The 25,210-nt window shown below is 35.9% G+C and overlaps 1 protein-coding gene across 2 annotated transcripts; it reads left to right on the top strand.

The window, feature by feature from the left end:
* Positions 1–19,584: 19,584 nt before the first annotated feature.
* Positions 19,585–22,689, top strand: LOC113347885 (calcineurin B-like protein 10). 2 transcript variants are annotated; one of them, XM_026591570.1, is made up of 9 exons: positions 19,585–19,766; positions 19,869–20,076; positions 20,171–20,247; positions 20,921–20,980; positions 21,256–21,364; positions 21,468–21,520; positions 21,691–21,771; positions 21,876–21,988; positions 22,274–22,689. In XM_026591570.1, exons 1-9 carry the CDS (start codon positions 19,743–19,745, stop codon positions 22,326–22,328), a joined length of 780 nt encoding a protein of 259 aa, XP_026447355.1. In that variant the 5' UTR covers positions 19,585–19,742; the 3' UTR covers positions 22,329–22,689. The 2 variants fall into 2 exon arrangements, with proteins under 2 accessions (XP_026447355.1, XP_026447354.1); XM_026591569.1 differs by having other exon boundaries at positions 19,587–19,766; positions 20,165–20,247.
* The last annotated feature ends 2,521 nt before the right edge of the window (positions 22,690–25,210 follow it).

Raw genomic sequence — 25,210 nt, 5'->3', positions numbered from 1 at the left:
AATGTTAAGTATTTGTGATTGATAATGGCATAAGTATCATTGCGGATTTTTATGCATGCATTTTATTATTGTATCTACTGCATTTGTTGATTTTCGATGCACTTTATTATTTTTGAAAACTTCCTACTGGGTTTTGGTTTGCTCACCCCTTTTTCCTCCCTTTCCACAGAGAATGAAAAAAGACTAGCCATAAAAGAAATTATTACGTATCACGGGGTTTTGGGTATGGCGCTTAGGATTTTATCGAGCTGTTGGTTTGTTTCAATTTTATACTTTGATTTTGTCATTAGTATTTTATACTTTTTTTGTAATTTTAAAAGTAATATTACATCTCGTCTAAAATTTAGTTGAGTTTGAATTTAAGATTTTATTATTATCTTTCAAAATGTTTTTGAACAAAAAATCTGGTCCTACACGAGTGACGGTCCGGAAATTTGGGCTTGCTAGCTGGATCGGACCCGGCCCAAAAAGTCGAATTCGTGTCTGCTGGAAGTCCGAAAATCCGAGTTGTCACAAAGCCTCTACCCAAAATGAAGCAAAAATACCTGACTGAATGAGAAAAATTCTACCCACATCCACCAAATGTCTATGCTTAGATTCTGCTACCCCATTTTGTTCAGGGGTATGTGGACATGAAATCTCATGATCAATACTATTAGAAGACAGAAATGAAGCTAATTATTTGTTTGAAAATTCACTACCACCATCAGTCCTTATATATAACTAGAACGAGACATTGTAACTGAAGTTCTACCTATATCTTGAACCGCAAAAAGACTTTCTTGAAATTTATTATAAGAGAATAATCGCGCAGTATATTAACATAATATTTGTATCATGTTTTTGGATAATTGAAAATGCGGGGTCTAATAACCACACCCAACAATTCATTTAGCAATCTGAGAGGACTTACTCCAATATACTTTCTAGAGAATCAACTAGACAGTGAGACTCAATCTAGAGAAAAGTATATCAAAGAGTTTTATATCTCTAACTCTTAATTCAATCCGTAATCAGCAAATAGAAATCTGCGAGACCAATTGAATATGAGAAGGAGAGGGTACTCAAATATACCTCAAGCTAAAAAATTTCCTACCTATAAGTCCTTTCTCCGAAAGTTATTGTCTATGGACTGAGTCGAGACAATACAACTAATCGGTTCACACTTCGTGTGATCGTCTATGGATACGAGATCGATACAATACAATAACGAAGTATGTTACTTGATAAAAAGGTTCGGACTTAATCAAACACAATAGAATTCACTTAACAAGTAAAAAGGAATTAATGTTTGTGTAGTTTACTTTAATTATAATTAAACAATTATAATGCGGAAATATAAAGTAAATTACACAACAAGATTTTGTTAACGAGGAAACCACAAATGTATAAAAACCTCGGGACCTTGTCCAGAATTGAATACTCTCCGGATTAAGCCTCTACACAAAATTACACCTAACTTTGTATAATTGAGACCAAGCAACTAAACATATAGTTTACCTAGTTCCGTCTGTATTCCCACGCCTCCAACTTATAAATAAGTCACGTACTTGGAACAATTCCTTTGGCTCGTATTCCAAGCAGTAAAGGAGCAACAAATCTATTTTGTATCAACTCTCTTCAACCAAGTGATATGAGTCGGACAAAGTCTCTTTTGTTTATCTTAACATAAACTCCTTCATCAGGTCCTTAGATCTATCTTATGTACAATTACCGAAGTAATCGTTTAAGATGAAGCCAATCAACACTATTAATCCAAAGAATTTTATTGATCCCGATCTACTCAATTAATCAATCCAATCTATCACAAGGATAAATTGATTATTAATTGAATCTTATTTTATCGAAACAAATATTATGCACACCAAAGATTATGAACCCACAAATCATAAATCTTCAATGTCTTCTTCGTCTTCAAATCTTCTTAGATATTCAATAATAACCTGCACACAATCACTTGAATCTCTTGTGATCAATCACGTACAGAACGGAGTATGTTAACAATGGATTATCACAAGATCGTCTTTAGAACTAACAACAGTCTAAAGATCCCTATCGAAAATCTGAACTAGTTTGAGTGAATCTTATATCAGAAGAGTAGATTCTCAAGCATAAACAAACTAGGTGCAATCAAAGTTCAACCACAATCAAGTCAATGAAAACAAAAGATAAACCACGATTATCTAGTTTCCCACCAACGGTACACGCCAGAGCTTCTCAATCCCAAAAAATACTTTAAACTGAGCGGCCGTAAGATATTTCGCCTAATTAGGTTACTCTACTCTCCGAATAGGCGGCTACACCAGTAACAACATAACAAAGAGGAAGCTTGTTGTTACGAAGGATTAGTTTGCTAGAAAGGCGAACTTCAAGTATTAGACAGGGAAGTTTGGACACCAAGGAATTTCCAAAACCGAAAATATTCTCAATATATTCATTAAAGCACAAATTCGGTTTTCATAATTCCTGGAAATGCTCTTTCCAAAAATAATGATCGAAATATCTTGGAAAATCTCTAATTAGTAAATGCACATTACTAATTCTTATTTCCCTATAAAATGAAATTAATAACCTTAATTAAAAGATTCTTAACTTATTTATGTTTCGATCCTGGGATTCTCTTCCCTTAGCTATTAAGGAATAACTTTGAACAATTAAAGAAATAAACATTCAAAGCACGTTTTCAAAGTATGTCGACATCCTTACTTTGTAAGTTATCCTTCACACTTACAACCTTGAAACTGATTTGCCATACTTCCAAACAAGTTTAGAATTGGTTCATCTGACTTTCAAGAACTATGCGATTGATCAAATAACATTCAATCACAATCATGGGTTTAACAGTTCTACCAAAACAAGTTTCGGTTCTACCTTCCATGTGAGTATTGTGCATAGTCACACTAGCTTTCCAAAATTCGGTTGACTAGGTACTAGGATCGGTTCCCCACATATATATGGTATCTAACTTATATGTGTTGCACATGTCAATAGGATCGGTTCCTCTTTGCCTAAAAACGTGTTGCACATGTTCATAGGATCGGTTCCCTTTTCTGTTATAAACCTTGCTGCACCTCATACAAGGATCGGTTCTCCTTTGTGATGTATTGCACCTCTTACTAGGATCGGTTCCCCTTTCCCATATTTGGTCAGACATAAAATCACAAACCCGATCATACCATCTCAGGTGATTACTTAAGATCGGTTTCACTAATAAAAGTGATACCAATACATAAGTCAGGCCTTTGTGAATAGTTCTACCAAGAACACAACAAGTAGTGAACGATTATACGCAATCACACTTATTGGTTGTTCATAAGATGCAATGAATAACAAAACCAATAACGCCTGGCGATGTCTTATCGACAAAGTTTAATGGTTAATAAATAAACCTCGTATTGTATTCCTTAATACTATGTCTATCTAGAGTTCAAATATGCTTCGCTGTTTTGTTTTCAATATGAACGACTTGAAAGATACATTAGGGAATGAAACAGTTCAAGTCAAATATCACTAACCTCAAGTGGAAGGATGATTGTTGTCGTTGTAGATCCTTGCTTCTTCACATCTTCAAATCTTCGCAATATTTGTAATGGCTCATATCCTAATACTTTCAAGCTAACCTATACGAAGTTGACTCTAGTACATAATCAATCGACTCTTAACATGAGTTTTGATTCACTAAAATATGACAATAAAACTTGACATACCAACGCTTGGTGGGTTCAACCGAGCAATGGTATAACAAAATATAAGAGGAGTAACTTAAACGATACCAAAGACCAATGTTCAAGGATCAATCAATTTGAATCAACAACCAAAGGTTGGATTTCCCAATTGATCGATTCGACGCACAACCTGTGATATTTCAATTATATAACAAAATATAATGCGGAAAAGAAATAACACATACACCAGAATTTCGTTAACGAAGAAAACCGCAAATGCAGAAAAACCCCAGGACCTAGTCCAGTTTGAACACGATACTGTATTAAGCCGCTACAGACACTAGCCTACTACCAATGAACTTCGGACTGGAGTGTATTTTAACCCTAATCAATCTCACACTGATTCAAGGTACATTTGTGTTCCTTACGTCTCTGATCTCAGCAGGATACTACGCACTTGATTTCCTTAGCTGATCTCACCCACAACTAAGAGTTACTACGACCCAAAGTCGAAGACTTGATAAACAAATCTGTCTCACACAGAAAGTCTATAAATTGAATAAATCTGTCTCCCACAGAAATACCCAAGAGTTTTTGTTCCGTCTTTTGATAAATCAAGGTGAACAGGAACCAATTGATAAAATGGAATTATATTCCCGAAGAACAACCTAGTATTATCAATCACTCCACAATATTCTAATTCATATGATGGCGAAACTAGATATTGTGAAATCACAAATGATGAGACGAAGATGTTTGTGATCACGTTTTATCTTGTCTATCGGATAAATTAATCTCGAGAAAATCTTAGAGAAGATAGTACTCAAACGATAGAATCGGGCAAGATCAGAACATGCAACTACAAGAGAAATAGTTAGGTCTGGCTTCACGATCCCAATGAAGTCTTTCAATTCGTTAACCTACAGAGTCTCGATAGAAACCTAAGGTTAAAGGAGAATCGACTCTAGCTTATGCAACTAGTAACACACAAGAGGTGTGGGGATTAGGTTTCCCAGTTGCTAGAGTTCTCCTTTAATTATATAGTTTTCAAATCAGGGTTTGAAATCTAAGTTACCTTGGTAACAAAGGATTCAATATTCACCGTTAGATGAAAAACCTGATTCAACCAAGCTAATATCTTTCAACTGTTAGATCGAACTTAGATTGTTACACAAAAATGAAATGTACCCTCATTTAGGTTTATGTAACCGTACCCAAACGTGTACACCATGTTGGCTCAACAATAGTTAACCGAAGTTAGTCATATGATTAACTCTCATATCAACCTTATTCATCTTAACCATAACTAGTTCAAATGACTCAAATAAAACTAGGTAAAGAGTCTTTCAATTGCTATATTCTCATAGAAGTATACAAGAAAACAATTGGAGAAAAATCGGTTTGACTCACTCGAATCAATTCATAAACATTATAGTTAGGGTTTGCAAAGATTGCATTCCTTATTATATAAATGTTTAAGTTCATCTACACAACCGATTTCAGAAAGTAACTCACTCAAGTATGCAAACTGGTACGCATACTTAAGTAGCCGGACCGAGTTTGGTTACGCCAATACGCGTAGGGGTGCGCATACTACTACACTCTTCCAAACTCCAGCAGAAATTCTCGGAGGTAAACTTTCCACCAGTATGTGTACGGGTATGTATATTTGCCTAGACATCAGCAACCGCCAGTACGCGTACGGGTACGCATACTTCAGGATCCCAGTTTTGGACTTACACACAAATGTGATTAACACACTATGTTTATATCCAAACATGGTTACTTGGTTCTAAACTCTTTATTTCAATCGTTGAAACTTTCTAAGAGGATGAAAATAGTCGTTTTTCACATACTATTAGCATCAAAGCGATTTTCAAGTTATTGAAATTATAAGAATGAAACATTCCAAGACTACACCAAATGATTGTATCACACAAACCATGTAAGATGTTACTCAGCAATTTTCACATGATCATATTCTGACTTTCGTCAAGAATGTTAGATGAACTTGGTTGAAGCGAAATCTTGCCAACACATATTTCAAGAAATATGTAAGTGAGTTAAACTCAGCTCGAAATCTCAAATCTGTATAATAGAAAACTATATCGTAACACGACTTATGTCTCAATATAGGAGATATAGTAGAAATAGACTTTCCAAGTGATAGATGAGTTCCAGTCTCCACATACCTTTTGTTGATGCAGTTCCACAAGCTCCCTTTAGTAGTTCTTCATCTTCAAATGATGAATACCGTGAAGTCTAAGGCTCAACTACACAATCTATGTCCTAGTCCGAGACATCTGTAGATAGGCTAGAAATCAAGACTTATAGTTTGATCACTAACATTGACAAACACACTTGAGATAGCAACAAATGCGAGTTCGACCGAGCAATGCTCTAACAAGAATGATGGATCCTACCTGAATTCCATATATGAAACCCATCATAAAAGCTTTTATTACAATAGTGTGGTTCTTAGAAAGTTTAATCCCACGGTTCAATAAGGTTTTTCTTTTTACTCATTTGCTTGAGTGGGGTTGTGATGGTGTATAATCACATTTTGGGTGTGATATAGATCAAGGTTTGAAAAATGGAAGATTTTTCCGAGAAAATGGTCATTGAAACGTCACGCCTATATACCGTGTCTGTGAGGGTCACCAATACACATGTATAAATAACACCGATAAATAGGAAAAAAAACGTTATTTAGACCGTTATAAGAGCAGTTCCTATAGAATGAACAACATTCAAGTTTGTTCATTTTGTTGAGTGAGATCGAACATGTAACGCACGCTTGATTAAAGAACGGGCGACCTTGGCACCAACGCTGGCGCTTATCACTCTGTCGCCCGTTGTTACTTCAAACGCCAGCGATTTTGCTTAAAGCGCCGCGTTGCTACAAAAGTGCCAACAGCTAAATCTGGACGGCTGAAAACTTTTTTTATCTAACGGCTCTAATTTTTGAGTTCTATAAATAATCCTCATTTCAACTCTAAATTCACACATTCTACACATTCTTCACTCTCAAATTATCTACAAAAATGCTTTCCAGAGTTTGTGGTGTTAGATACACTCAACAAGAGGATTTATCTATTTGCAGAGCCTAATTTTTTCATACACAAGATATTACCGATATCGGTAGGACTGTATTCCAATCGACGTTCTAGGAGAAAGTTTATGAAATGTTTCCCGTTGAAACGATGAACATTCATGGGCATGATTGTCACAAATTGGCGCATCATTTTAGTGTAGTTAGTTGTAATGTATCGGAATTCGTCGCTCAACTAATGGAGAATCACAAAAATAAGCTCAACGGTGACGCCGAACATGAAGTGGAACCCAGAACTCTAGCGATGTGGGAAGTGTCTCACCGAGATCGTCCTTTCGACTTCCATGCTTTTTTCAACATTCTTAGGGTGCTCAACAAATACAATCCCTACATGTCCCTAGGAATTCCACCACCCGCCGAGAATTGACGCCTATGTAGTAGTTGTTTTAATCTAATGTATATCTTTTATTCTCATGTATGATGTGGTTGTTCAATGCAGTATGTTTTTATTTATGATATTGATGGTGCAATGTTTAATCCAGGAAAAATTTAAATTACTTATGATATTGATGGTGCAAATGTGAAGACATCCACATGTTGGTTTTAGATAATCGTAATAACAAAAAATAAACAGCAAAACTAAATAATAGAACACCATAGTGAATCGGTTTGTCCTTCAACTTCAATCAGCCCAATCCACCAAAAAACACCTAGGACATTCCCATAAATGCCTTCCATATGTGTCTTCTTCAGAAGAATTCCGCAAATGCATAAAAGTATTGCAACCGGGCTTTGAGCATCCACTGATTCTCTGTGAACAATGTTTGTATTCGTGATCTCCATATCCGCAATGCTTGCAGTGTAATAATTCCTTCAATTTGGATTTATGTTTGAAGTTTCTGTAGAGTGTTGTAATTTTTTTTTTTTTTTTTAATCTTCATAGCATCATCTAGCATTTGTGGTTCCTATGGACAGTTGGGATCTTGACATTGCAAATACCTGAGATTTTCCGGTTGTGATTCAATCACCATTCTGATGCGTGAACAACCTTCCCGCGAACACTTTGAATACATCCAAGGGCATTGCATAAGACTGTGGTTATCCATGAAACATAATGGACAAACCACTTTTGCTTCCACACATAATATTTGCTTCTCTTTGCCTTTAGAAAACATGGTATATGTTGAGGAAGAAATCTATTGATTTGGTTGAGAATAAAATCTACTGTTGTATTTGTGACAAAAAAAATAGGCGTTCGAGTGGTTTTAGTAAAGTCGCGCGGTTTTACTACAAACACCAACTCTTATGGTAATTCAAACGAGCGTTTGTAGTAAAGGCGCGTGGTTTTACTACAAACGCCAACGACTTGATTTTCTTTTTCGACCTATAAATTCCATTCTTCCCGTCTCCAACATCACATCTTCCTCTTCTTCTTTTTTCTAAAACTCTTAATCTATCTCACTCTGCAGAAATATCTGTTAGAAATCGTGGTCCCAAGTTTACTGAAGAAGGGGGTTTAACTATATGCAAAGAATATTTTTTTCATAGGGTAATCACTGGTGTGGTCTTTCCAGGCGGTTCTTTTTGGGAGAACGTTTTTTTCAATGTTCGTCTCACTGACGGGAATCCCAGGAAGCCGAGATGCTCGTTGATTGCGTTCTCTTTTTCAATCTATTACACTTGCAGTCCAGCCATTTATTGCTATGGTAAAGGAAATTGATCGAGAAACGTTCAGTGGTGTAACTAAAGATGAAGTGATCCAAAAAGATATTGATAATTGGGAGGAAGCTCACGGTAAACCTATTCGTTACGAAGCGTTTTTTAGAATTGTAAAAGATGGTCCATCTCAAGTACATTTGTACTGTACTGGAATGCCGCTCCCGGTTTTTACAATGAAAGTAGATGTTACTCTTGTTTGATCTTGGTTACATCGTCTGATGAGACCAATGAACAGTGACTATTTCTGGGAAAGAGTATTAGAACATTTTGTAGCATCGCGGAACGAAACCATAAGAAACAGTAAGAGCCTAGAACTAAGAATTGCATTCATCACTAAGGAAGTCAAACATTATACGGAAGTTTGTGGATGGTTTACCGTAGAAATTCTGGACTATCCAACGAAGAACTGGTGAGTATCTTACCTTTTTCCTCATGGACTCAACTGCATCATAAATATCTGAACTTGTTGTTTATCTGTTTTACAGAAAACCATCGCTCAGACCAAGTTTACTGAAGAAAGCGGAAGAGAGTTTAAGAATTTTGAGTGCTATGAACACTACAAAGAGAATGTCGCTAGATTTGATGTAGGTTGATGTTTTTGTTGAGGTTTATTAAAATGTAGTTTGATGTTATTTGCAAGTTTAAATTGTAATAAATTTCGCTTAATCTGAAGTGAAAATCTCTATTTTAAAATCTAAATATTTTCATTCATTGATGCCAATTCTTTTACAAGATATAAACTTAGAAAATAATAAAACTTATTAAACAACTTCAATAAAAATAAAGTACAAGTTTTGGCCTCCAATTTATCTTCATTTGACGTATCTTCCATTCAACGCGCTCTTTGACAGGTTCACCTTTGTTTTTGAATTTTTTGTTGTTAACTTTCAAAACTGGAGCTCTTCTTTGCCTTTAAGCGGAACATTTTCTTGGAGAAACTTAAAAAACTTGAACTTCCCTCTTACAATTTTCAATCTTTTTAAAACTCCCACGTATCTTAGAAACAACAGCTTCTAGTTTTGCATCGTAAAAAAGTGTGATCGCCTTTTCAGCCATTTCACCAACAATAAACTAAAAAACTGAAATAGATTTTAGAAGAGAAAATTCAATATAAGTGAAGTTTGGTGTGAATGAATTTTTTGAAGATGATGGTAATTTATAGAGGTAAAAATTGAAATTTGAAATTTAAAAAACTACCAATTAGCGTTTGTAGTAAAAACACCAGCGCTCTATGTTCGAGCGCCGAGTTTATGTTAAGAACGCCAGCGTGTTTGTTTTCAACGCCGACGTTTTATGTGCCAACGCCAACGTTTTTATGGAGTTCGAGCGCTTGATGATCAACCGCCGAGTGCTTTACCATAGTGGAAAAACTAGTTTGGCCATCCACCAAGTTCAACAAAAATATGCATTTGGCCATTTCCATAGGAATTGCCCTAACCGCTTTTACGCATGTGACAACGGTTTTTCTAAAATTGATTTATGTTTTTTCTTCTAAATAACATTTTAACGTAAGTTTTTTAGACAACTTTTCAGTTTTCACGTTATACACGTTATTTAAAAAAAATAGAATATAAAAATATTTTTTACTCAATTTTTATTTCTATAAAAATAAATAAAAATTACAATTAAAAAATAAAATACCCGTTCCTAAAAGGTTTCATGTGTTCCAGGAGGTCCCAAGTTGAAGTCCCCGATGACACATTATTGCATAATTTGAGATGGAAGTTAAAGTTAGCTTACCCTCCTTGCGATGTAATCACCCCATATCCGCTTCAGCTCCCTTTCCTGGTTCCTCATGAGGCTCACTGATAGGCTAGCACGACAACCTGTTCAACTAATGTAGTAGTACGCTGTTGAAGCTTAGCTTGTTAGGCTTCCAACTAGTTTCTTGTAATAATACGCTTTATCCAATAATTATTTTTTAAATAAATTAATAAACAAAATAAAATTGAAAAGTATAGTAACAACGTTATTTATACCTGTTATAACTGTTTCAACGTATGTTAAAATTGCTAGATAGGAAAATCAGATCATAAAATTTATTTAGTTTTTCTATATAACCATTATCACTCTTGTTTTTTAAAGAATAAATGTAAAAGAAACTCATTTTTTCTCTAAACAACGACTTTTCTTTACCTGAAACATGCTCACACGCGTAAAAACACGCAGAGATCCGAACTATGACCCATTTTCCGAACTTTGACCTTTTTAACGCGGTGATCGGACCTGTGACACATTTTTCGAACCTTGACATAGAGGAAAGGGAGAACCTACCCCACCCTCAAAAGAAAAAAAGAAGAAAATTTAAAAGAAACAGTGCAAAGAATAACGCTGATATTCTACCGATGCAAGTATTAATTTTCATGAAAACCAATCTTATCCAAAAGACAAAAAGAATTCAAATTGAAATCGAGTTACATTATAACCCTATAAAATAATAGCATCAGATTATTCCGAGAAAATGGCCATTAAAACCATCACGCCTATATACCGTGTCTGTGAGGGTCACCAATACACATGTCTAAATAACACCGATAAATAGGAAAAAAACAGCGTTATTTAGACCGTTATAACCGTTTTTACGCATGTGACAACGGTTTTTCTAAAATTTACTTATGTGTTTTCTTCTAAATAACATTTTAACGTAAATTTTTTAAACAACTTTTTCAGTTTTCGCACCCATTATACCCATTATTTAAAAAAATAGAATATAAAAATATTTTTTACCCAATTTTTATTTCTATAAAAATAAATAAAAATTACAATTAAAAAATAGAATACACGTTCCTAAAAGGTTTCATGCGCTCCAGGAGATCCCAGGTTGAAGTCCCCGATGGTACATTATTGAAGAATTTGACATGAAAAGTAAAGTTAGCTTGTCCCCCTTGCGATATAATCAACCCCCTATCCGCTTCGACTCCCTTTGTTGGTTACTCATGAGTCTCAATGATAGGCTAGCACGGAAACCTATTCAAGTAATGTAGTTGTTGGAGCTTAACTTGTTAGGCTTCCAACTAGTTTCTTGTAATGATAATATTTATCCAATAAAAAAATAAAATAAATAAATGAATAAACAAAATAAAATTGAAAAATGTAGTAACAACGTTATTTAGACCCGTTATAACCGTTTCAACGTATGTTAAAATCGTTAGATAGGAAAATCAGATCATAAAATTTATTTAGTTGTTCTATATAACCATTTTCACTCTTGTTGTTTAAAAAATAAATGTAAAATAAACTCATTTTTTATCTAAACGACGAGTTTTTTTTACCTGAAACATTCTCACACGCGTTAAAACACGCAGGGATCCGACCTATGACCCATTTTTCGAACCTTGACCTTTTTTGACGCGGTGATCGGACTTGTGACACATTTTTCGAACCTTGACATAGAAGAAAGGGAACAACCCACCCCACCCCTCAAAAGAAAAAAAACAATAAAAAGGAAAAGAAACAGTGCAAAGAATAACGCCGATATTCTACCGATGCAAGTATTAATTTTCATGAAAATCAATCTTATCCAAAAGACAAATAAAATTCAAATTGGAATCGAGTTACAGTATAACACTATAAAATAATAGCCTCGGGACCGGAAAAATCTATCAATTTATCGCGATATTAAAATTTCCATCACGGATTCACCATGTTTTCCACTCGTTTTTATTTTGATTTTGTTTTCAGTATGTATCTATCTTCACAACCCTTTCTTTTTGATTTCTTTTTCGTATTTTCTTGTTTGCCGCGCTTTGGTGTTTCTAGGGTTCTAGTTTTTCCACTGGGTTTTTGGTTTCTAGAGTTTTGCTCGCAGTCCTCATGCCTAGGTTTACCAGGACTGCTTCCCGCACCTCATCTCAAGCGTCACTGAGTTCTCCTCCATCTTCAGATGATGCTGCTGTAGAGGATAGCTTCTGCCATTGTCCTTTCAAGAACATCGATGGTTGTCGGATGGTGTTCACGGTAGAGGTTATGCAAAGGGATCATTTCTGAAACACCTCCATGAAAGGCACCTGTTCTAGGAAGCTAACAAAACTGCCTGCAGGGAGTTGATTACTAATAATCTGTGTGTGTATCTTGGTTGGGAGAAGGTACTCTGCAGTTTATGAATGTGGCTTTGCTGCAGGTGTATGCATTTGCATGCCTGGAAGAACCTTGCAAAGGTCGTGAAGGAGTGGTACATGGAAATGTTATAGAAGGGCCTGGTGCAAGTGCAGAGTTTCTCATTCATGGACTCGATAAGCCAGATGAGGTAAGTACTGATTGTTTGGTTGGTAGTGAGGAAGTTTGTGCTACTTCTGTGGACGATGGTGGTGATGCCGTAGAGTCCATCTCTACTGAGTTACTGAATGTTGTTTTCCGTAGACAGTTTCCAACAGTCACTTGTATACCCCATCAATGTAGGCTTGGATTCTCGAGAACATTGAAGGCCTGCCTGGACAGAGTTTTAGTGAAGCCTTCTAGATTGACAGGTTGGTTGCACCTCCTACTTCTCCCGATCTGCACTCTGACTCTTTTCAAACCGTGGAACTCAGCTGAAGCAAAATTAGGTAATAGAAGACGGCTGCAGTTGGCAGCAATTAATCAGGCCCTCGCAGTTTGGAGAGAGACAAATGGTTGCGTCATCCTGGTTAAGAAATTGCTACAACAGCCGGTTCTTTTGGGGTCTAAGAATGTGGATTTGAAGAAGCAGGGAACGACCAATATGAATGCTTGTCGGAGGAAGATGAATTTTGGTCATTTTGCAGCGACAATTCGTGTTTTATCTTCGTCTGGGGTTGCTCCATGTAATGAAAATACATATTCGGAACTGCTCGACAAACATCCTCCTGCACCTCTCACAGAGATTCCCGTGGAGGAAGTCACAGCTGATCCCATCACAGTTGATTCCAAGGCAGTTTTGAGAGCTATCAAAAGCTTCCCTAAAGGGACATCGTGTGGTCGTGATGGCTTACGTGCGCAGCATCTAGTAGATGTGTTGAGTGGAGCAGCAGCTGCCGTGGAAGATGACTTACGAACTCTCTTCGATTTCTGTGGTTGTAAACCTTTGGTTGGCTGGTAAATGCCCCGTGGAATTAGGCGAGTTAATCGCTAGTGCACCTTTGACACCGTTGCTCAAACCCGAGGGTGATCTTAGGCCCATTGCAGTTGGCACGGTCTGGGGCAGATTGGTTTCCAAGGTGGCCGCTTTTTCTGTTGGGAAGGACATGACTTCCTGATTAGGGGATTACCAATTCGATGTTGGTATGCCTATTGGGGGAGAAAGCATTTTACATGCTGTAAATCGCTTATTGGAGCTGAAGAGTCACTCAGACAAAATGTCAATGTTTCTCATTTACTTTTCTAATGCGTTCAATATGGTGAGCAGATCTCAGCTCATCAAGGATCTTCGTCTTCATTGTCCAGGTATTTTTTGTTGGGTAGAATTTTGCTACTCATGGCTGTCTAAATTTTATTATGACCAATATATTTTGTCTTCTGCAATCGGTGTCCAATAATGTGACCCTCTCGGTCCATTGTTATTTTCTTTGACACATCATCCTTTAGTGAAGACTATTGCTTCTCGTTGCAAACTTGATTTGCATGTCTGGTACCTTGATGATGGTACAATTATTGGTGATACCTTGGAGGTAGCTAAAGCCTTGAGAATAATTGAAACTGAGGTACCTAGCAGGGGTTTACATCTCAATATAAATAAAACGGAGGTCTTTTAGCCTTCTATTGATCCCAGGAGTATAGCAGATGGTGTTTTCCTTCCGGAAATTGGTAGACCTTTTAATGATGTTAAACTTTTGGGTGGACCTGTGAGTTTGGATTTGGATTTTATTACTGATATGATGTTGAGCAGGGTGCACAAGACTGTTCATCTAATGAATGCAATCAAAAAACTCAAGGATCCTCAAAGTGAGATGATATTACTTTGCAATTGCACTGGTGTATCTAAATTATTTTGCAATGCGTACTATCAATCCTGAGGCCTTGCAAGCATCCACTGATCTTTTTGACAACAAGTTGCATCAGTATTTGAGACTCCTAATTACTGACGATGGTGCGGGTTTTAGTCCTTTACAACAGAGATTAGCTACCTTGCCTATCAAAGATGGTAGAATTGGAATTTATACCATGGCGGACACTCGTACTTACTGTTACCTCGCCTCTCATAGCCAGACTACTTCTTTGCAAAAGGTAATCCTTGGTGATCTTTTCTCAACGGACAGATGTTCTGCCTATCAGTCGGCTCTTCAGACTTTTATCCAGGTATTTGGACTACCTTCTTCTTACTGTTTCGATGATACTGCCCCCCTTCCATGCACTCCCTGACAGTCAATTATTTCGACGCAGTTAAGAAGCAAATCCCAGACCACTTTTATATGTCTGTAAGAGATTCTACCTTATGGCAGTGCAACCGGGTCAAGCATGCGCAAGATTATTTATTAGCAGTACATATTAGTGGGCTTAATTAGTGCCTCGGTCCAAGATAATTCAGATCTGTACTTTGCTATCGCCTTGGTATCCCTCTGTTTGTTGAGAATAGTTTATGCCCATGTTGTAGCAAATCTATGGATATCTTTGGTGATCATGCGCTTCACTATGCTAAAGATGTTGGTTACAAGTTTCGACATGATCTTGTTCGAGATGTTTTTTCTGACATTTGCTACAAAGCTAGTGTACCTGCACGCAAGGAAGTTTCTCCCGGTTTTCTGATAGATGATGATAGAGATCTGAAGCCCGGGATAATGGACAATATGTATGTATGGATGTCACAGGTGTCTCTCCTTTCGCTGGTGAAGGTGTTCGCTCTTTTGTCCCAGGTAAAGCCATTTCTAGTGCGGTTTCACGAAAACATGCTAAATATTTAGACAAATGTGTTTCACATGGGTATGGCCTAGGGGTCCTAGCTTTCTCCACTTTAGGAGAACTTAGATATGACACTTTGATTTTCTTCAAGCGTCTGAAGAATTATCTTATTAGTAATGATGCTAGTAGTGGTTTGGGTAGTTTTATTTTTTATAGATTAGGCATTGTTATTCAAAAGAGAGTTGGAGCCCAGCTTGTTGCTAGGTTACCAACCACAAGTTTTGTATGATTTATCAATATTTTTAGAAGATATTAATTAGTAATTATTTTATTAATAATTATTAAATTATATATTAAAATTAGTTTATCAAAATATTTTTTAATTCTAAAGAAAAAATAATCAACAAAATGAATCAACACACCTTATTCCATTGCTAATTGTTTTCGTCATGGTGAGATTCGTTCAATCAATGACACCGTAGCAAAGAATCCACGTGAAGCGTTAAATAATAAAAGAACTAAAATCAATGGATTGAATTATCACACTGGAATGAATGTTGAATTTCTTTAAACTGTCCACAAAAGGATATTATTTCAGATTGGTTGACTGACGAATAAATAATTAGCAATAAGAAAAGACGAAAGTGATGATGTGGAAGTCGAAGATGAAACTGTAGTTGCAGAGCCACCTTCTTGTAAAAAAGCTATCAAAGCTGCAAAGAAATTGAATAGGTTTTTATTACATCAGGAAACAACAACACCAAAAACTCTTCTAATGTTAAGAAAAATCCAAGATAAAATTCAATGTGACATCAATTTTAAGAAAAACCAAGTCATGATTGAATCATTCTTTACCAAATTAGCATAAATGTAAAAAATAAATTTATATAAATTCGATAGTTATTAAATTATATATTCGAAGGACCTATAGAAAGCTAAAAAATTTTATTATTCTATAAATTTAACGAATTATTAATTTAACACGTTGGTCCCGACTCAGAACCGGAAAAATTTATTAATTTATCGTGATTATTAATTTATCGCGGATTAAGTTATAGGGTTTATACTGTAGTTCTAAACTTCTAGCTAATACTCAAAGTTGTCAAGTCTCATTTCTTTTTTATGAAACTGCTTTGAAGCTAATACAAAAATAATGTAGCAAAATCGGCAATTTGCACACGACGATAACCAATTAGATTAGTATTCTTCAGGGCGCATGATTTTTTTTTTTTTTTGGACAATCAACATATTTCAATTCATTCGAATCAAAAATGTGATTACGTGTTCGCTTACAAGAATAACAAAAACATCAAAATACAAAATAATCAAAACCCTAATACAAATAAGGATATCAAAGATATCCAAAAGAATTTTATGTATAAGGGAGAGATGATGGTATATCCAGATATGAAATCCGACCATTTAATCTGATTGTATTCTTCTTCTTCAATAAGAGATGCTCATAATACAAAGGAGTACTTTGTCCATAAATTTGTCGATCCACACGAACACAGATGCAGATTCAAAGCGATGTCGTGATGAATCGTCGATGTTTTCGAATCAAGAATAACAAGCCACGAACCAGCCATTAAAATTTGAAGAAGTCGCCCCACAACGACGAAGAAAAATCATCCCAAAACGACGAAGAAATATGTCAAAAGACATCAAAAACGATGTAAAAACATCTTATTCAATTACCTATTACCAAAAACTTAAAAAAGAAAACGAATCCTTGCTCATATGTGGTCCAAAGTGACCAGATCTGAGCAAGACGACTCTATTTTTTTTTTTTTTTAAGAAACAGGAGAGGAATAGGAAGAGAAGGAACAGCTCTCTCTCATTAGTACTCATCTTCAGGGCGCATGATGATAGCATCAGTAAGCTGCAAAGTGAAATACAAGCTGGACAAATCTGATGCGGATACCCACTCATTTCCTATCCCATTGGTAGCAAAGCTGCTAATAAGGGTACCAAATTGCTAGGGTGTCCCAACGCAAAGGCAATGGCTATTTTGTTCTATACACATTTTTGTACACCCTCCAAGCAGTTTGATACCCTATTAGCAATCTTGCATTGGTAGTCATGCGCGCATCCGGGATTGTCACTTCAAAAACTGTCATCCTCCAACAGAAGATGGTGGTTCCTTGTCATCTCAGGTTTGTCCTAGGTACACTGTGTGGTGGGAGCCATTGGAAAAATAATTGAGCCACTAACATTTATATTTTACTTTAGTATACAATCGTTGTTGCTTTAGAATCTTTGCTTTTATCGGTTTAAAAAATTGGATTCAATAATAAAATTGCAAAGTCTGATCTGGCTATGTGATGATCTCTCGGTGCTAGCTACATCAGATTCAGATTCAATATATTATGTACTGTGACTGCGTGCATGTGGCATCAAAAGAACGTGAAGTCGTCTAACAAACGAGTTGCAGTCATTTTCGTGCTTTACAATTATCAGGCTGAAATGGTTAAAAGAAGAGTGAAACGAATGTGTTCAAAGGTTGAACATGATGAAGACGTCAAATGGATGAGTAGTTAGTTCTAAATGATCTTAAGTGGTCAACCTAATCTGCTTGATGCTCTTTGCAAATGAGTTTTATGTCAGTTGATTTGTTCTTTCATGATCTATTCCAAATGCATAGGTGGTATATCAATATATACTCCATTGACCATTTATGTTTGTTCCCAATATCTGCATGCCCTTGGACAATTTATGTTTGTTCTTTTTTATAATCAAATCTTGTGCAATTTGTTCCGTTTTATAAATTACATTCCAGATTAATATTTAGGATCCCTATCTTCAAATATTTTTAAGCTAAATAAGAAAATAAATATAGTACAATCTCCATCCCAAGAAAAATGATACATTCATTTGTTTTTTTAATTCGGCTAAAATATGGTAAAAATCTATCACAAAATTTTGGTTGGCAACCTAGCAACAAGTTGGGCTCCAACTTTCTTTTGAATAGCAATATCTAATCTATATGAAAAATAAAACTACCAAAACCACTATTGGTGTCATTGCTAACTAAACAATTCTTCAGACGCTTGAAGAAACATAAAGCATCTTCAGCGAGTTCCCCTAAGGTAGAGAAAGCTAGAACACCCAGACTATATCCATGTGATACACACTTGTCTAAGTATTTGCTGCGTTTTCCAAAACAACACTAGAAATAGGTTTGCCTGGAACGAAAGAGCTAGTACCTTCAACAGTGAAGGGAGAGACACCTGTAACATCCATGCAAACATCTTGACCATTTTCCCAGTTAAGAACGAGGATATCAGCAGGCCGTAAATCTTTGTCATCATCTGACAGAAACCCAAGAGAAACTTCCTTACGCGCAGGCACACCAGCTTTATAACAAATGTCAGCGATAACATCACGTACAAAGTCATGTCGAAACTTAATTCCAACATCCTTAGCACAATGAAGCGCGTGGTCCCCAAACATATCCATAGATTTGTTACAACTTGAGAACAAACCATTCTCAACAAACAATGGGATACCAAGACGATAACAAAGGACAGCTCTGAACTGTCTTTGCCCGAGGCATTGGTTAAGCCCACTAATTGGTACAACTAATAAATAATCTTGTGCATGCTTAACACGGATACACTGCCTCAAAATGGAATCTCTTGCAGACATAGAAAATTGGTCTGGGATTTGCTTCTTAACTGCATCGGAATAAGTGACTGCCAGAGAATGCATGGAAGGAGGGACAGTATCATCGACGCAATAAGAAGAAGGTAGTCCAAATATCTGGATGAAGTTCTGAAGATCCAATTGATAAGCAGAACCTTTGTTTGTTGAGAATAAGTTACCAAGGATCACCTTTTGCACTGAAGCAGTCTGGCTCTGAGAAGCTAGATAACAGTAAGTGCGGGTGTCTGCCATGGTATAAGTGCCCAAGCCACCGTCCTTGATGGGCAAGGTAGCTAATCTCTGCTGTAAAGGACCAAAACCCGCGCCATCACCAGTGACAAGGAGTCTCAAGTACTTGAGCAAATGATCATTGAAAAGCTCAGTGACTTGTTGAATGGCTGCAGGATTGGCAGTTCGCATTGCAAAATATAACGTAGACACCCTAGTACAATTACGAAGTAATATCATCTCACATTGAGGATCCTTCAGCTACACTGCTGTCGAACCAAATCTGAAAAACATCCTTTTTTACATTAAAAAAAGTGAAAATATCCTCTCTCTTTTTTACAGTATAATAATGGTAAAATATGTCATATTAAAAAAAAAATGAAAATATCCTCTTTTTCTTGTTTTTTTTTACACTGCTGTTGAACCAAATCTGGAAATGAAGATAAAGAAATTTGGCTTCATTACCCACCCACCACCTTACAAAATGTGGGGTGTGTAACAGAAATATAATAGATGTCTCGCTCTCACCTCACAAGTCACAACATTAATGTTTAGACTTTTAGCACAGCGTTCTTTCCGTTTTCAGATAAACACAAACAGATGATCAATCATTCCATGTTCAGCCCACAAAAACTTAAATCATGGAATCTAACAGCAGGAATAATGTAAGTTTCTTCTTTTGTAAGAATTTAAATAATGGGTTTGAATTTTATTCATTTATTTTGATTTTGATTTTTGTTTTTGTGTTCTGATATGATGTAAAACAGAGATCATCATCAAGTTCCTTAACAATAGGAGAAAAATTGTGTGCGGCGTGTATACCATTCATAGCATTAATTGAGATATTGATATTCGCTGTATCAGATTGTTTGGAGTGCTCTTCTTCTTCTTCAGATCGCTTTAAGAACCCACAGAAAAACAAATTATCTAAACGTCGTTACGATGATCTTGCTCGCCTTGCTAATGAAACCCAATGTTTGTTACTTTACTCGGCCAATTTTGATTCAATTTTTCAGGTTTAATTGAATTTTTCAGGTTTTCATTGTGTTCTTGTTCATTGTAGTTTCAGTGAATGAAGTTGAAGCTTTATTTGAGCTATTCAAGAAATTGAGCAATTCTATTATTGAAGATGGATTGATTCACAAGGTATCCAAAAAAAGATCGAATCTTTTTGGTGTTTCTGTTAATTGGGGCTTTTATAGTTTGCATTTGTTGTGTAAAAATCGGATTTTTTTGGAAAATTTTGAGTTTTTGTTTGAATCTGAGCTATTGCAAGATAAGGTGCATTGTTGCTAAGAGGAAAACAGTTGCAGAATTGTTCAAATTATGCTTGGCTAATGGATGTCGTCACTAAATTTTGTACTATTATGTTTGGAAATTGTGTATGTTCGATTAGCTTTAACCTAACAACACATGAAGAACGCCATAGAGAGGATGAATTGGGAGACTGATTGATCCTTGGGGTGAGTGGGTGGATAATTGTACACCTATAGGATCTTATAGCTAGGTTACCTGGTCTGTATATTTTGAGCTCATTCTGTCGGCATGAATAGCATTGTTGTCTTTAGGGTAATGGATTGTGCACCTTAGCAATTATATCTGTTGGTGTTCGTTTTAGATAGTAACCACGATTATGAGTTGTTTTTCATCTTATATGAGAATCACAAATTCGTGCTTTTTAGTGCGAAGTTGTTAATTTGCTTAAAGTATCCTGGTTTCCCACAAATGAGATGTCCTTTCTTTTGTGTTTTGCATTTTGGATATTGATTAGAAAAATGTAATAACGTATCTTTACATTTCACTTGTTTATCTTTTGCAGGAGGAGCTTCAACTGGCACTGTTTCAGGCACCTCATGGAGAGAATCTTTTTCTTGATAGGGTAAAACCCATTCACACCACTTCAACCCCTTCTATTCAGCTCAATTGATTAGATTTTTCTTTACACAATGATTTTTAAGAAACTGAGAGCAATATTTATAGGTCCATAACTACCAGGTTTCTCATAGTTTTTAGCTTGCCAAGTTAGAGATTTAATCGTGATCCTTCTTGCTCTAAATTGAGATGTTAATTATTTTGACTGTTTCTCTCTATTTTCCATAGTCTCTCTTCCTTGAATCTTATTTTCTTCTGTTTTGCTTGCACTTATATATACAGGTTTTTGATCTATTTGATGAAAAGAAAAATGGTGTTATCGAATTCGAGGAATTTGTTCATTCGCTTAGTGTTTTCCATCCTTATGCCCCTGTGGAGGAAAAGATTGATTGTATGTGTCAAAAAATAAGTTTCTGTTCTATTTTCCTTATTGATCCTCATCTTGATTCTTAATGGCGTCTCTCTTTCTTTTTTTCTCTTGGGATTTTCCGCAGTTGCTTTTAGGCTGTATGATTTAAGACAAACTGGCTACATCGAGCGAGAAGAAGTGAGTGCATATATGTGCATGTAATTTGATTCTACTGTAACACCATCTTGTACAGATCTGGTTGACTGTTTTGTTTCGTGGACTTTCATGTTGTATTAACTGTCCATCTGTTTCTGAATCGTATTAAGTTATACTTGCTTACACTGGGACACAATATTTGCTGCTTCTAGGTTCAGCAAATGGTTATTGCTATATTAAACGAGTCAGACTTGAGGTTATCCGAAGACCTTCTGGAGTCTATTATTGATCAGGCAAGAGATCGTTACAACTTTAGAAGTATTGTCCATGTAAGTTATTCTTTCAGTAACATCTTTTTGATGTTTCATACTTACATACTTTTATTTCGGCCCTGCAGACGTTTGCAGATTCTGATGCTGACAAGGATGGTAAAATCAACAAAGAAGAATGGAAATCTTTTGTACTTCGACATCCCTCACTTCTGAGGAACATGACTCTTCCTTACCTGAAGTAAGTCACTTTTTCCTTTTCAATATTTCTTCGCAAACTTGATTACGACTTCCATTACCTGTCTTACTGCGTTTTGTCTTCATTTCTCTTCCCAAATTAGGGTCCTGGGAGAAGTTTTGCTTGTTGTTTCCATTATCAATTTACTTCGTTGGAATATATCTTGCCATTGTTGTTTTTCTATTTGACTTACCATACTCATCTACATTTTAAAAATCTCAAACTTAGTGTTGAATGTACATTTTTGTTCATGGCTTCATTTTCCTTTTTCCTCTCCTCTTCATACAGGGATATCACTACCGTTTTCCCAAGTTTCATATTCCACACGACGGTTGCAGACTGAAATTTGAAAGCTTCAGCTATCTTTCTTTCCCTCGTGAGGTATTCCGAGATCAGATATTTTCAGCTGCAGAATTTGAACTCAACAGATAATACTACAGTACCCTCCAAGCATGGAAGCAACCATGTAAGCCACGGCATTTTATTCTCTGCACTATGAAATAGGCATCAGTACCACCAATGAGGTCAAAACAAGAACAATATTCTGTTCTATGTCCCAACTTAAAGTCCCCAGCTGAAAAATATTTTGTTTCCGTCTGAGGGATGCGATTCTTCTTGTATATCCATTTGATGGATCATTATATGAAATGTACATATACTAAAGTTTTAGCCTGAGAATTATTTTGCAAACAACTTTGGCTAAATGAGTCTGAATTTGGGTTTACAGTGCATCTGCCAAAACTCTCTAAAATAGACTGAGGAGATTGAAACCGGACTTGCTTATCCGTGTCAAACCAGGACTTAGTTACCCCCTTTTCCTTATTCTACTGGTGCATAGAATCCGAAGAGTCTGTTTCTAGACAATGGCATTCCGATTCCAAACCAAATTACTCTGACAAATGGGGCTCCTTTTTAGAAACCAGTTCGCCTGTATATACTACTTTAACCCCTCGGAAGATTGAATTGAAGAGTAGTTAAAAGAGGAGTTAGGGTTCAAACTTGTCAATTTTCTGATCCAAAAATTTCAATTTTCATGGCGAAACCAGCACTATCAGCTGCTTCTCAAAGAGGTGAACGTAAACTCCCCCCACCACCAAAGGCAACACCTTGGCTTGTTTTCTCACATGGAAATGATGGCAAGTTCCAAACTTTCTACGATATATCTGAATGTGATGATCCCAAATCTGTCAACAAATTCATACCAGAATCAAGTAAAAAACGTTTTTGGCAGAAACCATCTCACCAAGGATGGGCAATCACTGTTATTTGCAGATATGATGACCCAAATTTCAATTTTGGAGATTGTTATCTCTGGAATCCTGAATCACTAGAAACTGTCATGTTACCTGATAGACGCATTTATGTGTCTATTTTGTTCTCAATGTTATGTATTGTTAGACTCGATTAAATACTTATTGTGTTATTTTATGTTTTTGTAGATGTTTTTGGAAAAATAAGCTCTTGCGGCGAAATTGGCTCGAAAAGTGGTGTTTTATACCCCAGGATAGAGACTAAAAACATCCCAGAAATGCGCCAGAGGAACCCAGAAAAAATGCTGAAAACACCCCAGAAAAATTACTTAAGGCACCCCAAAGGACGTGTTATTCGGACTCCAGCAGCGGATAAGGGGTGACCTTCTTCACAAATTCAAAAAAACAATTTGGCGGGAAAATATTTCTTTTCACAGGCAGATTTTTCGATCGGATTTTGGAGGAGTTTTTGTGCGATTCAATCGCTGAAACTTTATGGGTAGTTGTGATATATCTAAAAAAGCTAGTATGGGTGTTTGTTTCGATCAAATTTGACTGGATAACTTGGTTTAATTCAAACAGGGAGTTGGAGGAAAAACATGAGCTTACACGAGTTGTGGTGAATCTAAACGTGTAATGCACGTGTTTGGAAGCCTTAATCAACACTTTGGAATGTGAAGAAGATTTATAAGGAATTTAATCCAGCTGCAGATGCGTAAACATCAAAATCATTGATAAAAAAAGAAAGAAAATATCCCGAGTAAATGAAGATTATTTGGAGTTAGTGGAGGAGATTCAATGTCGAAATCACGTATAAATATGTTCACAAGGTATCATTGAAGGGGTGTCGAGAGTTTTGGGGGCTGAGGAGAGCCAGAGAAGAAGAAAAAAATCAAGTTACAGAGCTGCCATTTTTCTGCTGCTGCTGAAGAACGCGAAGAACATAAGACCCACGGAGGACAGTCTTATTTCGCTACAGTTTCAGAGACTGTCGCCCGACAGTCTTTTTTGTTACAGTTAAATCTTATTTGTTACTGTCTCTGTGCAGTCTTATTTTTCGAGGGTCGTAGTTCTCTGGTTTGTAACAAATATAATTGTTACAAACCCGGTTTTGAATTATTTCTCCCTTTTCATCATTTGTAAACACCCTTTGAGCAATAATAATGATTTTTGAGCGTGTTTCCAACATGATGAGCGGCTAATTCTCCCACAACCAAGGCAATGAGGAAGCTATTTACGCATGAATAATTGGTAACTATTTTATTTTCTCTAATATTTAATTATAATTCACTCAATCACTGCTTTTGCAGAGTTTTAAATTGTTTGCGTAATTTTCCTAATCAGTTGTGATTCAATTAGATAGGTTATGCTTTGTTTAGATAATCTATGCTTAAGGGATACAATTGATGTTTGAGAATTTGCTTGATTATTAGTGAGTTAAGATATAAAGGACTTAAAAGATAATTAGAGTTTTGGATTATTTACCATCATTAATTCATGTGTAATAGTGGAATCAATGTCTTGGTTGTTTTCTCATACCTCTCGCCCACTTTGTTAATATTTTTGTATATAATTTTATTAAATCTTTAAATTTAATCTTCACAAGTCCGAGAGTTTGAACCTCATTACTACAATACCATCAATTTTTGGCGCCGCCGAAGCGGATTTGTGCTTAGGTAGAATTTTTAGGTTTTTATTATTTTCATTTGTTCCTCTTTACATTTCTTTGTTTGTGTCTTTGATTTGCAGGTTTGAAGGTTGGACACTAAGGACTGGAACAAAGCTCAAAGCTAAAAGAAAAGAAAAAAAGAAGACAAATAATTTTTTAGGATTTAGTTTTATTATTATTTTTTTTAATTTTTTTTTTTTTAGAATTGTATTAGGAAATTTTGTAATATTTTTTTAATTCTACGGAAGGGTACCCTTAAATACAAACTGTTTGCAGGGAAAGATGACGATTACAATATCGTCTCGG

Source organism: Papaver somniferum, chromosome 2, assembly GCF_003573695.1.
Source record: "Papaver somniferum cultivar HN1 chromosome 2, ASM357369v1, whole genome shotgun sequence".
NCBI lineage: Eukaryota > Viridiplantae > Streptophyta > Magnoliopsida > Ranunculales > Papaveraceae > Papaver > Papaver somniferum.
The sequence above is the reverse complement of the archived record's forward strand: the minus strand, read 5'-3'. Positions and strand labels throughout refer to the sequence as shown.

Excerpts from the sequence above, each read along its gene's own strand:
- LOC113347885 (XM_026591569.1), top strand. The coding sequence starts at position 19,743 with ATGGAATCTAACAGCAGGAATAAT. Across the intron at positions 21,365-21,467 it reads TGTGGAGGAAAAGATTGATT|TTGCTTTTAGGCTGTATGAT; the intron begins GTATGTGTCAAA and ends GATTTTCCGCAG. Across the intron at positions 21,989-22,273 it reads ATGACTCTTCCTTACCTGAA|GGATATCACTACCGTTTTCC; the intron begins GTAAGTCACTTT and ends CTCTTCATACAG.